The following is an 18,691-nucleotide window of genomic DNA, read 5'->3' as shown; positions in this document are numbered from 1 at the left end:
AAACCTTGGTTTCCGCCAGTCAGCCCAGTGGAAAGCTCATAATGGGGCTTGTGTGGAGCCCACCAGCACCATGGGGGTCTCCTCATCGGGAGTTTGGAGGTCGGGTTTTCGGTTTCTGTTTCCATCCACAATATTAGGGAGAGTTGCCTAAACATGCAGTTGACTTAAGGCAGAACTTTAATTATCTTCCTCTGCAATGAGTCCACTGTTCAATTTGTGCCTCTTTTGCAGCTAACACAACATAATTTCCACACAAAGCAAGGCAGAGTCTTTACATTTACTAATATGTGACACTAAAGGGAGATATTTATATTCTATTTGTTGTTTTCGGTGGTTACATGTGAATGAATCTGGAATTCTCAACTATACAATTTCTTAATGTAGTTTTCATTTACAGCAGTGAAAACCCATTGGTTTGACAGCTGTTGGAGTGCATCCAGCCTCTGGTGTTCCATGCTGGATAATGACATTTTGTCTGCTAAGGTCCATTTTACACAACTTCAGTGTCCCTTCTTTGGTTGACAATGGTAGAGTTAGTTTACCCTTGGATGAAGTCAGAGGTATTAGAAGATATATGGTAAAGTAAGAGTAATTAGGATAAAGTTAGTAATTGGGATGCTCTTACACCACTCCTAAACCATGAAACAGCCTCAGGGCCTCCTCCTCTCTTAAATTCCACAAGAAGCTGAAAACCTGGCTATTCAATCAACCAACCTACCATAGGTAGGGCTAGGAACACAAACCTGTTCAGTACTAGATACCATTCGGAGTGATTGTGCGCTTTACAAAATACACATAGCATAACTTAGCATCACATAAAACAACACCACACAACAGCATTAAGTCACATCACACAACATCGGAAAAGTTCAAGTATAAAAGCAAAACCAACAAACACCTTGACAGTGCTGTTTTATAGGAAAAGGCACTTTGTTCCTAAATAACAAAGATCAAAGATTTTATTATCTACACAACAAGAAGCAACCATAGACTTTCAAGCTCAATTGGAGTACCAGTGTCCAACAAACTTGCAATTTGGTTGAGATGTTTTATTCCTTGAAATTGTTTAGTTGTTGTACTTGGGACTCTACTACCCTGGTTCAGTGCACGGCTAACAGTACAAAATCCGATCCTTGTGAGACTTAATATTTTTGTGTTGTCTTCTATCCAACCCTTTCACTTGAACAGGTCCCTTCCTGGCTCCGAGATGGATTCATCTACTTAGGATGCACATCATACATGTAGTATTTGTATAGTGCAAACCTAGTCATAAAAGGAAGCAGAGTGCTGTCCAGAGTCAAAGGAGGCGTACAGTCAAAACATAGGAAAGATTGGGGTTTATTGGATGGCTACAGCATTGTGATGTAGTGTTCTTCAAAGAGGTGTGGGTGTCTTCATCTCTTTCCTAAGTTGAAGCTGAGTTGGAGTGGTTCTTATGGATTCTGGGGTGTTACTCAGAGAACAACCAGGGATGTTGAGCTGGTTTCAAGATAAGCGAGGATGTGGGTTGTGATGGCTTTGTAAATGATGTGGCCGGCTTTGGAGGTGAAGCAGGCCAGCAAGGAGGGCCAGCTGAGACCCATCACGGAGTGATGTGATCATATTTCTCCTGGCCCTAGATGAGAAGTGCTGTAGCATGCCTGATGCTCCCAAGTTGTGCCAGTCTGGAATCTGGGAGGCCATGGAGCATGGTGCAACCACCATCAAGATGGAAGAGTACGAGGGCTTGAACAGCAGTCCTGAAGTTACTTTCTACAAGAAGCAGTTTCACTTTCTTTAGAAGATTGAGCTGGTACAAGGCCATCTTTGTTTTTTGGCAACATGTCCCTTGAGGGTTAGGTTGGTGTCCAGGGTGAATCCAAGTGACTTGGATCAGGGTTCAATGTCTCCAACGCTCATCTCATTGAGTCAGGTTTATGCTATTACATGTGTGTTGCTCTTGGTAAATAACAGGAAATCTGATTGGCTGGGTGGAGCTTCGGTTAGGAGATGGTCATGTAGGTCTGGATGAGATGCAGGCAGTGTTTGAGACACTGGACGTCTGAAGTGGATGAGACTTTCAAATAAATAGAGTTGTGTATCACTAGTATATTGGTGACTCTTGATGTTGTTATCTGTTAGTAGGGCTCCGTGTAGACACTGAAGATGACAGGAGAGAGTAAGAAACTCAGGAGGACTGTGCAGGTGATGGCAAACTTTAAGCGACCTTGAGGTGTGAATAAACTGTTGACTGGAAATGTAGGAGGACAATCAGTGAAGGGCATTGCTAGTGAATCCCATCCTAGACTCCATGGAGTGGATGAGGGTTGAATGGTTATCTGTGTTAAAGAGAGCTGAGATATCCAGCAGTCATGTTGAGCGAGAACTACTAAACAAGCATTGGGCTAAGCCAAAGCATCTGGGGTGCCCATGTTACACGAAGTAGGCACAAGGTGGCACCATTATTAAATGTATATAAAATTGTACAGCAGAGCGTGACTCTAGCCCTTTCACCTGCAACCTAAGCACAATGTAAACATCTGATCTGCCATGGCTCAGGAAGTATTGAACTCATTAGCGTTGCCAGCAGATAGCTGCAGCCAAGCACTAAAATGGTCATGTGTTAACAGTCTCTATCAACAATCAGAGGTTATTTAATTCAACACTTATTAGGCAATCTTTTTAATTAATACATTATTCTTAAGTCATACCTGTAGCCTTTCTCAGACTCAATTGGGTTCCCGTGCAGGGTCAGGCTTCTCAGATTGGGAAGAGCTGCCAGCTTATTAACCTCAGAAAGTTCTTTGATGCTATTCCCATGGAGGTTGAGGACATAGAGGTTGGGATAGAGGGTAAGGATCTGAGCAAGAAAAAAGAAAATTGTGTCAAGAGACTTCTAAAGTGTGAGATGCCATACATGGAATACTGCAATTTCTCCAAGTTAATGAACAAAAAAACTAATTAACTTGAGGAAAAATGCATAATTTAAAAAAGCCTAAAGTAATAAAAAAATGAATTCAGCCATGCACTTTATAGAAAAATGTAATCAAATATTTTTGACAAAGCCGAAGAGAAACTGACATTTTCAAATGCAATAGGTTTTCCCTTGCCCAACTTCCCCCGCAAAGCCTGGCATTTGTATAGAGATATCTTCCCTGTGTTTTTGAGAAAGGGTTGGCCAAGCACATATGCTAGTGTCCAGGATATACATGTTCACTTGAATTGGTTCTTCCCTTCTCTTTTCCTGTCTGCACTTCATTTTATTCAACATTATTGACATTGATGCCTTGGTACCACCATAACACAGCCGCTGACAACCTGCTAGGAATTACCACCATTAACCCGGGGCCAGCATTACGCCACTTTAGGCACCGTCCTGATATGCGTGCTCAAGGTAGGTCAGCCAGCATTAAAGATGATGTGAGTAACATGGATGCCCATAATAAATCAAGAATTACCAACAGCGGGTGGTGGAAGTCCACAACATGGGCCAAACTACAACCTTGATTCCAGAACCATCACTGTATAATGTAGGCCCACAATATGCCAGGAATTACCATCCGTATGCCAAGGTGAACATTATTCCACAAATGCCCAAAAAATGACAAGAATTTCCTCCTTTCTGGAAGCACCAACATCATGCTAGAGCTAGACACCATCATACCGTGGACAGTAGGAACTAGTATCCGTGTACCAGGGCCAGTGCCGTGGACATTATACCACAGGCATCCACAAGTTGCCAAGAGTTTCCAGCATTATATGAGAGCTGGTGCTTTACCAAGAGTTGACAATGGAAATCATCTCATGGAGGCCTGCAAGATGCCAGGATACACCACCAACTTGTGAGGCCCAGCATTTGATCAGGTTGGCCAATGGGCACAGCACTCAGACACCATGACACACACTATCTCTGACTCTGTCTTGGCTGGGCTCACCAATCACTACTGTATTTAGGATGGATGGGAAGACCTTGTGTGCATCAGGAGGGTGGTGCGGGCAAGAGCTCTTGGTGAGGGGTGAGAATGCAAGCAAGCGCTTGTCAGAGAAATGGGCAAGAGGAGCGCTTTAGGCAGCCTGGGACAGTGGACGGATGGGGCTGCCTCTGGCTGAGGTTGAAGCAGGAGTGCCTCTGAGGGGGGAGGGAGGTAAGAGGGGGTAGTCAAGAGTGTCTCGGGGTGCCAGACTGCCAAGCCCTTCCCTTTTTCTCTTCTCTCAGTTACTGCGCTGTCCGAACATCTGACACTGGCACTTTTTCCCTCAGATAACTCTTGACACAGTGGCCATGTGCATGGAAGGGTCTGTCCAGGGACTTAAAACAGCATCGCAGAGGGGGTGGAAACCCTTCATGGGCCCCAAAGCCTTAAGAGGAGCAACATCAGCCCAAGGCCAATGAATATCTGTGAGATGTGGGAGACTCAGGTACCACTCTTAACATTCTGCAGGGGGGGTGGGCACCGTTTTGTGTTACACCACTGGTCCTGGCAATCTTCCTGTGTGGTTATTCCCGGTGTCCGAGCTTGCCCTTGTTTGGTACCTGCAATACTTTGTTGCCTTGATAGAGGCTAGGGCGTTAGCAAGTCCTGCACATCCTTTCATTTTTTGGCAGGTGAATAGCGAGGGTGCAATTTGCAAGGAACGTCCAGAGCCTGTGACTTTGTTTTCTCAGCAGGAGGAATAGATGTGGGACCATGAGGGAAAGTGACGTATACCGTTGGGTTTGAGATGTTTAACCCCCAAGTAGGTGGCCTCGAACAAGGATTCTGGGTCTCCTTTTCTCTTAAATTACTGTAGTGCCAGCACAGGGAACCCTTGATTTTGTGTTTGCAATAGGGTGTAGGTTCAGGGGGGTGTTTGGGGTGTGACACCCCCCAAATAAATGCATTATTGGCTTGGCAGTTCAGTCTGGGGACCCTGTGTCAGCCCTATGTCTCTCTGTGTCCATTTTTCCTCCTTCTGATCCAAAAATGAAAGACAAAAAACATTCACCTTTAATGTAAACGAGAGAGACGCAGAGACTGGTGGTTTCATTTCAGTACTGGCTTCTATGCTTGTCCAAATTGTGGGATCCTAGGTACATATTTTATTTCACAGAGCTTCCATATTCTCTTTTTTTGTAAGCATTTATTTTAATTTTCGTATAAGCAATATAGTAAAGAAAACCAAACAATACATGTGGTCAGCATAGGCATTAGTGCAGACCCAATAGTACACCAGTCACTCTAGTCTGTAGTGCATCCACCATCGTCCCAACATTTTCTTATGTCTATGGGAGCATCCTCTGGCTGCATACATCGGTTCTTCAAGCTTGGCGCACAGCTCTATTTCTTTAAGCCAAATCAGTCTCGAGCGTAGGTCTGCCACCCTCCAGGCTCGGGTGATCTCACGTTTAGCAATAAGGGTGCTTTCCCCTTTGGTCCATCTACCACTTCAGGTAGGACCATTTGCACTACATGGGGGGAGATCTCCAGGATCTGTCACAGAATGCGCAACACCTTCCCCAGTATCGAGCGATCACTGGGCAGGACCACACCATATGGAAAAAATTGGTCTCCTCCTCCCGTAACCTAGTGCATGCTGAGAAGGAGCATAGGTGGGCTCCTTTTTCTTTTTTAGCACTAGAGAACGTTTACATTCTTGAGTTCAGGAAGTGCGCGGTACAAGCGCCTCTTACATTTCATTTAATTGTGAATAATGGCTCTCCATCTAGAATAAGAATATAGCCCACGTTTAGGGTTTACATGACCACTCGCATCTTTGCTCACTAATGGCATGGTCTTTGAGAGGTGGAGGGAGGCGGGGTGAGCCATGAATGTTCCTAAAAACCATCACTTATAATAAATGTCTCGTCTATGCAGTGGCATAATCTGATGTACTAACCTGAATCGCATCTGCATGTTAATGAAATACACTTTTTTGAACCTTGATATAGAATGGTGTCATATTTTTACATTGTGTTTGTTGCACAATATACATGCCAAATGTTTTCATGGCCCTGCTTGTGCATGAACTTCTTGAGCAAAGTCAGAAGAATGGCTGGGCTCCATCTCAGCTCGCCGTATTAATTTGCCTGCGGGCCCTCCTCTATTTGCAACTCTGGCTTAGTATTTAGGCCCTTAGTCACTTGATAAAATGATTTGTAAAACGCGAGGACTAGAAACCTGCAGCGCTGCCCACATGCACATCCTACCATCAAAGCTTCTTGTAGCAGAGATGAAGAGTCCATGCACAGACATCTCTTGGAGACAGCTCCTCTGAGACCTTACTGCCATCATCACAAAGACATATCAGGAACTAACCTCGAGGAGAGCACCTAGAAAAATATAGCAATATCTCCGGGGGTCGGCTGCTGTGACCTTCAGGCTGCAAACTGGGTGCATGGTTTGAAATTTGGCACTATGGGTATACAGCAAGCTGCTCACAGCAAGAAGGACACAAGAGAAAACAACCATTGGCAAAGCCAATCTGTCTAGACTTTGCAAGCTGGTGCAATGCTTTGTTTCTTCATTTTTTTATTGCAAGCATATGATCCAAAAATGAAAAAGGAAACAAATAAAATATGCCGTCATGTAAATGTGACCACCTTGTTCTTGCAATAAAAAATAAATAAATTTAAAGGACATTCACAGCTGCATCTGTTTTACTAGTGATGTTAAAAAAAAAAAAAAAAAAATCAAGTCTCAGTTGTGCACATAATTATTATCATTATTTTGAATATTAAAATTACAAATGACCACCTAACCGAGCACTCAAATTGCAGGCAGCTACGATGTTATGAGGTTATAGACTTTAAAGAGGAGCACAGGCAAATCTAATAGCCATAATTTTAAGGTTAACATAAAAATCAATACAATAAATAAGTACTGTTTTTTCAAGCTTTACAACTGAAGAACAAGGAACATTTTTTTAGGTAGATGTGAGCAATGTGCAAAGATTTTGTGCAATCATTCAAAGTGAAGGGGGGCAATTGATAAAGTGGTCAGACCCATTGCACCGTGCTGTATACTGTGGTGGGCAGAAGCAAATTGTGAATGACAATTTAACAAACCAATGAATAAAGCCCTCTGACCGGCATGTGTATATGCATTGTGCATGATTTATTTGTACAAAAAACAGTCTTTTGAGATAGATAAGTCCTCTTACAGAGCAAACCTAAAAATAAAATTAAAAAGGACAGATGAAGGTGACACAGAACAGAACTCCTGCACATAGAGCAGAATCAGGGAGGCTATTGGTCTGTGCTGTAAGGAAGCATCCAAGTTGGGAGTGTGAAGCACTGCACAATAAAAGAAACTAGAGTGGCATGGATACAGGTCACTGAGCCAATCACTTCTGCCACTTGGCACTGCATTCACCATAGAATGTCACTCAATAGGGAACCACACCTACATCAGTGATTACAGAATAATTCTTGGTGAGGAATAGCTGCTAGAGGATGTCTGCTGCCAGGAGTGTCTGGTGTAGGAAAGATTGCTGTGACACGTTTCGGTCCTATACCAACCACTCGTGCCATTGTTTGCAGTTTCTATCAATTACATGGCAGTAGAAACAAGAGGGAACAGAGTTTCTGAACATGGATCAATCCACAAGACCACATTTGGATAAACCTTCATTTCTCCAACTCGGAGTACACCAACTTTGTCTAGGTACAGCTCAAACATAAGTGCGCCTGGCTCAGGAGCATCTCACAGAATGCGGATCCACACTTTTCTCCGCCTGAGGCAAGTGGTAAAAACAATTCTTAATGTTAAAGAGTAGTGGCTCCACTACATATTAAGCAATATGTTGTGCTTATCCGACTGTCACGCAAGAGAAAAGTATCTAGTAACTATAACAAAAGAGATGCCAGTAAAACATCACATTAATTCAGAACAAAAAAATCTAGTTGTATGAATACATTAAATCCTTGAACTATGTACAGTTTAAATTTCCTGTTAGGCTCAAACGAATTCCCTTGTGAACTTAGCATGGGCAGTGTAGGGGCCCCCATGGACAGTCCTGTCGTGCTTTTCACTGCCCAAATTACGGTCAGTGAAAAGCACAACAGTTGCTGTCGCACCCGATGCACCGCAACATTGCCGCCAGCTTGATTACGAGCCGGTGTCAATGTTGTGACCTGTTTCCTGCTAGGCCAGCGGGCTGAAACGTTGTTTCCGCCCAGTGGCCCAGCGGGAAACTCATAATAGGGCCAGCGGGCAGAAAACCGGAGTGGCAGTTTTTCGTCCTAAAGAGTTTGGCAGGCGGCCTCTGCCACCCTCCAAACTCAAAATGAGGGCTTTATTGTGGGCCACCGCCTGGAATGCAACTTATGTGTTGTTATCACGAAAATCTGCCCCACAACTGGCCCTCATGGACCTTTATTGCACATCTTTGGTCTACTCTGATTAAAATGTGTTACTCTCTTATTACAGAGATCCTTGCAGGAGATGCTTTAGTCTACAGAGCTTACCTCATCTTTCTATGGCTCGGCTCTTTTTTCAAACTTACAACATTGTTTACATTGAATGTTTTTGCTTATTCCATACGGAGGAAAATTTGATTGAAAGACTTGGAGTCAAGAAGCTTGAAATCATGATCTCCTGCTCTAAATACACTGAATCTCTTATAGTTACCAAACATGTCCTAAGCTCTCGTGAGCCGATATCATCTCCCCTGGTGATTCCAACTTACAGTATCAATGGTGAGTAAGTCGTTGAAAGAGAGGTCGATCCAGCGGAGTTGGCTGGGGTCGGCCAAGACCTGTTCAGTCATATCCTTGAAACCAGTCAGGTCCGTCAGGGTGTTATTGTTCAATCTGATTGATTGGGTGATCACCTTCCCATCAACTGAGTGTTTCAGCGGCTTGGCGCCAACCCGGGGTTCTTCTAGCAGCACATCTACAGTGGGCGAAGGAAGAGGCAGGTAAACAATCATTCTAATTTATATTATTTACTCATTTACAATCCACATTTTTGCAATTCATTTTGTTATGAGATACAGGCAATCTATATGCATCACAACAGAAGTGTTCTCTTAAGACATGACAGTGTATTTTAAGAATAATTATATTACTACACAAAGGTAACAGTCCATACAGTTTGTTAAATTAGGCCAATTTAACAGTGTTCTATTTCTAGGTATTTATGTTTGTATGTTTGTAAGTACTTCCAATTGTAGAGCTCAAGCCTATTTAACAAAATACTACTGTGATGGACTTTCTAAGTACCAAGTCATCTGAGCTGGACCTGCCAAGCGCCAGGTTAACCTTCCAAGAAAGGCCACATTTGGTTTAAAGTATCTCTTAGTGCAGGGAAATGACCACAAAACTCTTGCAACACCTGGAGTGTAATATCCAAGGGACTTAGCACGCGATGTACTTCTCCCAGGTCACAAAACAGTCATTGTTTTTGCACAGTAACTAAATTTCAACCCTAGACTTTTTTGTACTGTGATAGATGCATCATCACAGCTCAAAAATAACTATTAGGCAGGATTCACAGAATTGAGCTTCATTAAAATTAGTGAGGCAGGATTATGTTTGCTTTAAATGCAGGGATGAGGGGCTGCGAGGGATGGGAGTGCATCTCTGCACTCACTCACAGAGTGGCTATTTTTTTATTGCAGCCCTGCCTCATAAGAGTAAAATTGGCAGGATGCTGTGGGCAGTGGGATATCACGCAGATATCCATAGGAACACTGCACGCTCAACCTCAATGTTCACATTCCCCATTCCCTTAGTGGAACTGGTGCTCACGGACAGCTTCTACTTTGCTAGTAAATACCAGCATCTTCCGGCTGTCAATATCCAATGAATGGTTTGTGACCACCATTTAGGTCCCCCATCATTGATGCGCTCCATTCCAATGCGCTATGTAGGGGGAATGCTTATTTCGTACTCCCTTTTCCTAAGAAGTTGCAACATTTACAGAGTAAGTTTTGCAGATACCTGCAACTCGTAGAGTACCTTCGAAGCAATGTGACTTTGGGTTTTGCAGTTGCAAAGCCTACAATTTTGCAAATGGTCACAAAACCCTTTCGTACATGAGATCCCAATTAATGGTCATCAGGTGGCGTTTGACCTATGTTTCCCCAGCACCACCATGGATTTCTTTTTGAAGCAGGAAGAAGTATTTTATCATCACAGATAGTGACAAAAAACTGGAGCAAGAGTGTGTTTAAGGAGATTCCTATGCTTAAAAAAAGATACAATTGTTCATTACTGGGAAATAACAATAGACACAAAACTCCAGCCTCCTGGGAAGATTTGAGTCTGTAACCAAGGACAGGTGAAGGAAATCTGAATAGAGTAGTTCAGGAGCAATAACTATCAGGTTCTCATTTAAATGTGCCGATTTCCTTGAGGATTTACCTCAAACTTTGTTTATCGGCCTATTTAACATGCATTCTAGAAGCAGCCCTCAGCTGGAGACCAAGCCAGACTTTTTCATTTCCATGATTGGGAAAATGTTGAGGAGGGTCATCCCTCCACTTGAAGCACCCAGTCATGGGACATTCAAATCTCAAAACGTTGAGCACAGACGTTTCACATACGTCACTCTTGCCTGTTGCATTGGCAGTACATGAAGCAATCATGACTGGTTAAAATCACCTTCCTCTGCACCAAAACATATGACGGGGTTGCCTCCAAGTCATATCAAAAGAAAAGAAGTCTATAAAATAAACAAAAAAGTGATGGGTGGAATGCTTTAATTTATCTCAATCACAGAGAATTCCTTGGGGCCGAATTCCAGTCTATCGTTTTTTTGTGCACTACAACACGAGTTGCTTGTTTTTCTATCTGGAGGAGAACTGCCCCCCCTACTCCCATTCATACCCCTCGACAACAATATCAAACGTGGAAGGAATTTCTGTAAATGGCACATATTTTAAGAAGCACCTGATTCAATAAAAACATGAAACTGCAAGTTCCTCTTTCCATGAATATAAGAAGTTTCATAAAACCCACCTTGTAAGACCTGCGCTCCTTCCACCCGTTACGCACAGGGTGGCCAGTGGCATAGCCTCCACTGGTGCAGCAGGTGCTGTGGCACCGGGTCCCTGAGGCCTAAGTGGCCCCAGGAACCCTGATTACTGATCTATTTTCCAACTCAAACAGCAGCCAGGGGGCAATTTCCTATTATGCACTAGGATCCATGACACTGGCTGCACCACTGAGGGTGGCCGGTCCCCTCGCAAGACAGCATGTGCCTAAGAACAAGAAGCGCCTGAGAGAATGGATAGCTGCACATGGACCCAGGCACATGGCTCACATGCTCAAATGACATTTGTTTGAAAAAAACATTTGTAGAGTTTACCAGAAAATTGATAAATTGTCTTTACATCAATCAAATATAAGTAAATGGCCATACCTTTGTTCTTCATTCATCATAAAATATCATCAATATTTAAGGCATCCCATGCACCATAATAGTACATTGCTCCAAACATTTACAGCGATTAATCCACACAGATTTAGAAGATGGTGGAAGTCAACAATTCCTTGTCTGCTTGGATTTTCATAGCTTCCAAATATTTTTTCCGATAATGTGCTTCTCCAGGGAATTAAGAATAGGCAATGCTGTGTGAGATGCAGTAGCACTGCCACGGCTGGGCCACTAAAGATACAGAACCATTCCTGACTTTGATTTCCCTTAAAATCCCCTTTCAAAAAAGGGATATTACACAATCCCAATCCCAGTGTAAGCAATGCCTTTCTAGAAGACGAGCCTAGATAACCTCTCAATCATGACTCCAGTCCTACTTTATTTTTTTAATGATCACTGGTGGAAGAAGCCCTTGGGTATCCTTCATTAATTAAAATCCATGGGCTTCCAAGACTGAATTTACACATTTCTTAAATAATGTGCTTGTAGGAAGCTGGCCTGGTGTGTGATGGACACCTATGGAGTTATCGCCTTGTAAGGAAATGCCTCCTTGGTATGGTTACCCCCTGACTTTTTGCCTTTGCTGATGCTATGTTTTGATTTGAAAGTGTGCTGAGGCCTGCTAACCAGGCCCCACCACCAGTGTTCTTTCCCTAAAACTGTGCCTTTGTTTCCACAATTGGCACACCCTGGCATCCAGGTAAGTCCCTTGTAACTGGTACCCCTGGTACCAAGGGCCCTGATGCCAGGGAAGGTCTTTAAGGGCTGCAGCATGTCTTATGCCACCCTGGGGACCCCTCACTCAGCACAGACACACTGCTTGCCAGCTTGTGTGTGCTGGTGGGGAGAAAATGACTAAGTCGACATGGCACTCCCTTGAGGGTGCCATGCCAACCTCACACTGCCTATGGCATAGATAAGTCACCCCTCTAGCAGGCCTTACAGCCCTAAGGCAGGGTGCACTATACCATAGGTGAGGGCATAGGTGCATGAGCACTATGCCCCTACAGTGTCGAAGAAAAACCTTAGACATTGTAAGTGCAGGGTAGCCATAAGAGAATATGGTCTGGGAGTCTGTCATACACGAACTCCACAGCACCGTAATGGCTACGCTGAAGACTAAGAAGTTTGGTATCAAACTTCTCAGCACAATAAATGCACCCTGATGCCAGTGTACATTTTATTGTGAAATACACCCGAAAGGGCATCTTAGAGAAGCCCCCTGAAAACATACCCGACTTCCAGTGTGGGCTGACTAGTTTTAGCAGCCTGCCACACACCAAACATGTTGCTGGCCACAAGGGGAGAGGGCCTTTGTCACTCTGTGGCCAGTAACAAAGCCTGTACTGGGTGGAGGTGCTTCTCACCTCCCCTGCAGGATCTGTAACACCTGGCGGTGAGCCTCAAAGGCTCACCCCCTTTGATACAGCGCCCCAGGGCATTCCAGCTAGTGGAGATGCCCGCCCCCTCTGGCCACGGCCCCACTTTTGGCGGCACGGCCGGAGGAGATAATGAGAAAAACAAGGAGGAGTCCCTGGCCAGTCAGTACAACCCCTAAGGTGTCCTGAGCTGAGGTGACTCAGACTTTTAGAAATCCTCCATTTTGCAGATGGAGGATTCCCCCAATAGGATTAGGGATATGCACCCCTCCCCTCAGGGAGGAAGCACAATGAGGGTGTAGCCACCCTTAGGGCTAGTAGCCATTGGCTACTAACCCCCCAGACCTAAACACACCCCTAAATTGAGTATTTAGGGGCCCCCAGAACCATGCAAGCTAGATTCCTGCAACCTAAGACGAAGAAGGACTGCTGACCTGAAGCCCTGCAGAGAAGACGGAGACACCAACTGCTTTGGCTCCAGCCCTACCGGCCTGTCTCCCCACTTCAAGAAAAACTGCAACAGCTACGCGTTCCCCAGGGTCCAGCGACCTCTGAAGCCTCAGATGACTATCCTGCATCTAAAAGGACCAAGAACTCCCGAGGACAGCGGCTCTGCTCCAAAGAAGAAACAACTTTGCAACAAAGAAACAAACTTTAAAGGACTGCACGGTTCCTGCCGAAAGCGTGTGACTTTCCACTCTGCACCCGACGCCTCCGGCTTGACCTGCGGAGAACCAACACTACAGGGAGGACTCCCCGGTGACTGCGGACCTGTCAGTAGCCAGAGTTGACCCCCCTGACCCCCATCCCAACAGCGCCTGCAGAGGGAATCCAGAGGCTCCCCCTGACTGCGACTGCCTGCTTCTAAGAACCCGACGCCTGGTAAAGACAGTGCACCTGCAGTCCCCAGGACCTGAAGGATCCGACCTCCAATGCAGAAGCGACCCCCAGGTGGCCCTCACCCTTGCCCAGGTGGTGACTACCCCGAGGAGCCACCCCCTTGCTTGCCTGCTTTGCTGAAGAGACCCCCAGGTCTCCCATTGAACTCCATTGCAAACCCGACGCCTGTTTGCACGCTGCACCCGGCCGCCCCCGTGCCGCTGAGGCTGTACCTTTTGTGCTGACTTGTGTCCCCCCTGGTGCCCTACAAAACCCCCCTGGTCTGCCCTCCGAAGACGCGGGTACCTACCTGCTGGCAGACTGGAACCGGGGCACCCCCTTCTCCATTGAAGCCTATGTGTTTTGGGCACCTCTTTGACCTCTGCAACTGACCGGCCCTGAGCTGTTGGTGTGGTAACTTTGGGTTTGCCCTTAACCCCCAACGGTGGGCTACCTTGGACCCAACTGTGAACCCTGTAGGTGGTTTACTTACCTGCAAAACTAACGAATACTTACCTCCCCCAGGAACTGTTGAAATTTGCACTGTGTCTAGTTTTTAAATAGCTTATTGCCATTTTTGCCAAAACTGTACATGCTATTTTGCTGATTCAAAGTGAAGTACCTTTCATTTAAAGTATTTATTGTAAATCTTGAACCTGTGGTTCTTAAAATAAACTAAGAAAATATATTTTTCTATATAAAAACCTATTGGCCTGGAATTGTCTTTGAGTGTGTGTTCCTCATTTATTGCCTGTGTGTGTACAACAAATGCTCAACACTACCCTCTGATAAGCCTACTGCTCGACCGAACTACCACAAAATAGAGCATTAGAATTATCTCTTTTTGCCACTATCTTACCTCTAAGGGGAACCCTTGGACTCTGTGCATGCTATTTCTTACTTTGAAATAGTACATACAGAGCCAACTTCCTACACACCTTATACCAGGTCCAGATATCCCCCATTAGTGAGGTGTAGGCAGTATCTAGGAAGCCAGGCTCTCTAGAGGTAGCTGTGGATGAGCAGCCAAGGCTTATCTAGGAGGCATGCAATACCACTGTAGTCACACAGCACTTACAAACATGAAAGAACCACACAGTGTTACACAAATAAAGGGTCGTTATTATGGTAACACAAATACTAGAATACTTATAGGCAGTTCCCCCCAACTGGAGGTAAATAAACACACTAATTATATACACAATGGCAATCAGAAAGGAGCATAAAAACAACAAGAATTGGCAAAGGTAATAGAAAATAGTGAGGGTCCTAGGGAAGGGCCAAACCATATATTAAGAAAGTGGAATGCGAGATACAGTCCCCCACCCAAGGATGTGGAATTGTTAGAGGGGAGCTGGGGGAACTAGGAACCCCAAGAGGCAAGTACCAGAGTGACCCCCAGCGACCAGGAGAGTAGAGGTAAGTACCTGGTTTACCCCAAAACCAACAGAAGGACTTAGAAAAAGGATTGTGCAAGACCCAAACCAGACTGGAAGAACCCAAAAGGTAGGTTCTGGCAGAAGAGGGCCTACAAAGGAAGGGGACCAAGTCCAGTTTGTTATGGAGTGTCCAGTCGTGGCAGGAACCACTACCCACCCTTCTGTGGATGCAGAACCAGGTCGACAGGGAACGAAGACCAGCTGTGCAGCACAGGAGATGAAGAGGAGTCCCTGAAGTGATGCAGATGGTGTCCCACGTTGGCGGTCTGGTTGTAGTTGGTCAGTGGTGCAGTGAAACCAAAAAGAGGCCTTGGCAAATGCAGAAGAAGAAAACAAAGTGTTGCAAGGCTGAAGAGGACCAGCAAGGCCCAGGGGACTCGACCCTTAGAGGGGAGTCCGAGGTGACCCTCAGAAGCTGGCAGAGCCTGCAGAAGAGAAGGCAGCCCCCACAGGCAACCCACTGGCAGCAGGGACAGCGAGGCCCACTCAGCACACCTGAAGAGTAGTCCCATGTCACTGGAGCAGCAGAGAGGAGACTGTGCTTGGCAGGAGGAAGTGCTTGGGGGCAGGGCTACACGGAGCCTGAAGATCCCTTGGAGCAGGAGCAAACAAGCCTTGGTAGTTGCAAGAGTCACTGTGCACAGGGGTACTATCCCGCAAGGAGAGGCAAGGGCTTACCGTCTCCCAAGTTGGACAGCTGGCAGAGAGGACCACTCCAGACCACCACCTGTGATGCAGGATCCATGCAGTTCCGGAGGAGAGCAGATCCACGCAGCCGATCGTCATTGCAGTTGGTGCCTGCAGATGCAGGGGAGTGACTCCTTCACTCCAAGGGAGATTCTTTCTTACTTCTTGGTTCAGGCTGGAGTCTTGTTGACCTCAGAGGATGCACAGCCAGGGAAGTGTTGCAGTTGCTGGAAGGAGCTGAAGAAGCTGGAGAAACAATGTTGCAAAGCAGAGGCGTCGCTGAAGTTGCAGATTGTTGGTTCCTGAAGAGTCCAGTTCCGGTCCCAGTGGCCAGAAGATTAAGTAAATGATGCAGAGGAGTCCTGGTGGAATCTTGCATGTGGAATCTGAGGACCCACCCAAGAGGGAGACCCTAAATAGCCCAGGGAGGGGGGATTGGTCACCTAGAAACGTGGCCACCTATCAGGAGGGGGCTGTGACGGCACCTGCCTTACCTGGCCACTCAGATGCTCCCAGGGGCCTCAGCACATCTTGGATTCAAGATGGCAGAATCAAGTGGCCACCTGAAGGAGCTCTGGGCACCACCCCTGGGGTGCTGATGGACATACGAGTGGTCACTCCACTTTCCTTTATCCAGTTTCACGCCAGAGCAGGGACCGAGGGTCCCTGGACTGGTGCAAACCGGTTACTAGAAGGAGGGCACCAAATGTGCCCTTCAAAGCATACCAGTGGCTTGGGAGGCTACCCCTCCCAAGCCATGTAACACCTATTTCCAAGGTGAGAGGGTGTTGACTCCCTCTCCCACAGGAAAACCTTTGTTCTGCCTTCCCCTGCTTGAGCTGGTCAAGCAGCAGGAGGGCAGAAACCTGTCTTTGGGGTGGCAGCAGCACGGGCTGCCCAGAAAACATCAGAAGACTGGTAGGAGCAATACTGGGGGTCCTCTAAGGAGCCCCCAAAGTTCATGGAATCATACAACCAATACTGACAACAGTATTGGGGTACGATTCCGACATGTTTGATACCAAACATGCCTAGGTTCGGAGTTACCGTTATGTAGCTGGACACAGGTAGTTACACTGTGTCTGGTTACACGGATAAAATGGCTTCCCCTCATTTACTAAGTCCAGTGTAATGGAGCTGGAGTTGATAGGGGCACCTCTGCTCATGCATGGGGTGCCCTCACACACACAAGGCCCTGCACACTGCCCTCTGGGCTAGGAAGGCCTACCATAGGGGTGACTCACAGTGATCTTCTGCAGTGACTTGTGGTACAAAGGATGCAAGCACCTTTTCACGCAGGCTGCAATGGCAGGCCTAGAAACACATTTTGCATGGGCTTCCATTGGTGGCATAACACATGCTGCAGCCCATGGGGAACCCCTGGTGCCCCAATGCCCTGTTATCTAAGTGCCATATGCGAGGGACTTGTTTGGGGGCACCAGCATGCCAATTGTGGGGTGTGCAAAGTCCTAAGCAACCAAATTTAGAGGGAGGGAGCACAATCACTGGGGTTCTGGTTTGCAGGATCCCAGTGAAAACAGTCCAAGCATACTGATAGCATGCAAAAAGTGGGGTAACTTTGCCAAAAAGAGGGTACTTTCCTACAGTGCTGAACCACTGGAATAATAAAGTCGACCTAGAGAACATTATCACAAAAGTAATGCTTTTAGATTTGTCTGGAAACCCCACCAGATACCTACAGCCTAGAAATAAACTAGAGAAGACACCTTGTTCTAAAGGTCTGCAGTCATTGGACACTAGAAGATTCCCAAAGCAGTAAAGAGTGTAAGTGACAGCTGTAGCTTCACGAAGATTGTCTCAAGAGTTATTGTGAGCATTATCTAACCACGCTGGTCAATTTCCGACGCCACCAATTTCATGTTGCTGGCGGGTTTGAAAAGCTTTTGCATCGTGGTCATGCCGGTTCCAGACCAGGGAATGTATTCTCTCCAGAAGACGGGACACAAATGTGTGGATGTTTTTCACCTCTTTCCTCCGTTAGGATGAGCGCCTCTGTCAGAGTTCCTGTTCCAGGTGCGCGATGTGTAGGCTTAGCAAAGGTTTGGCCTACATTACCGAATATCCAAGGAGAGGGCAAAGGAAAGGAACCAATGGAGCAAGCCGAATGGTTATAGTATCTGTAAAACAGGTTGTACTAAATTCAGTGGGAATACTGATGTTATTTAATACTTGAGAAGCTGCACTAATGCTGAAGCTGCTTGATGAATATGGTCATAACTTATCGTGTACAACTGGCTGGAGTCATCCATCCAAGATTTTACTGTCTTTCCAGAACATCAGTAGCCGGTGTATAATATGCAATTGGAGGGGCAGCGAATTTCACAACTTGTCTGCAGGGTCCAAAAAATCCCTACCTTATTTACTTTCATATTTATAATAATGTGGGGGGACCATAATAGGGAAACGTCATACCAAAACCATTTTTAAAAAAAAGCTGATCATGGTGGGGAGTCTCCTCCGGAGAGTCAACAAAAGCAAAAAAAAGATCACCAACAAGGAGGGACCTAATAGCAGGAACCACATCAGCAGGGAGAACAAAACAGTGAGGTTCCCGCTGTAAAATCATCCAAAAACCTACACATGAATTATAATGCGCTCTTCATTCAACAGTAATCAGAAACAGAGCGTACCACCCACAATGCACCAGGACCCACTTTGGTTGGAGGTGAAGAGATTAAACTTCCGTAAACTCTGATCAACGACTAGGGATCCCATTGCATCCAGGAAGTGTGACTAATTGTATGGAGTCTTGTTAAGCTGAATGAGTCGAGTCTACCTGCTTCACGGTTAGGTGAGCAGATGTGCATTTTATGTGGTTTTCCAAGGCCAGAGTACAAATTCACGTGGGTAAAGAGCACAGAAATTAGAATTTGAGGCCTGAGAAATTAGAGTGTCGATGGATTGTCTTCTGTCCAGGTTATTGTATTATTGATGAAAATTAAAACTG

The 18,691-nt window shown here is 45.7% G+C and overlaps 1 protein-coding gene across 1 annotated transcript in view; it reads right to left on the bottom strand.

Annotated features, from left to right (window-relative positions):
• Nucleotides 1-18,691, bottom strand: part of LRRC51 (leucine rich repeat containing 51) — a 65,744-nt gene that overhangs the window by 24,678 nt on the left and 22,375 nt on the right. Inside the window, exons 3-4 of the mRNA XM_069203756.1 lie at nt 8,647-8,852; nt 2,691-2,839 (exon numbers count right to left, since the gene is read on the bottom strand). Of these exons, the coding sequence (XP_069059857.1) occupies nt 2,691-2,839; nt 8,647-8,852 (355 nt within the window). The remainder of the gene's footprint in view (nt 1-2,690; nt 2,840-8,646; nt 8,853-18,691) is intronic.

This window comes from Pleurodeles waltl, chromosome 8 (assembly GCF_031143425.1).
Source record: "Pleurodeles waltl isolate 20211129_DDA chromosome 8, aPleWal1.hap1.20221129, whole genome shotgun sequence".
NCBI lineage: Eukaryota > Metazoa > Chordata > Amphibia > Caudata > Salamandridae > Pleurodeles > Pleurodeles waltl.
This window is presented reverse-complemented; position numbering and strand designations above follow the sequence as displayed.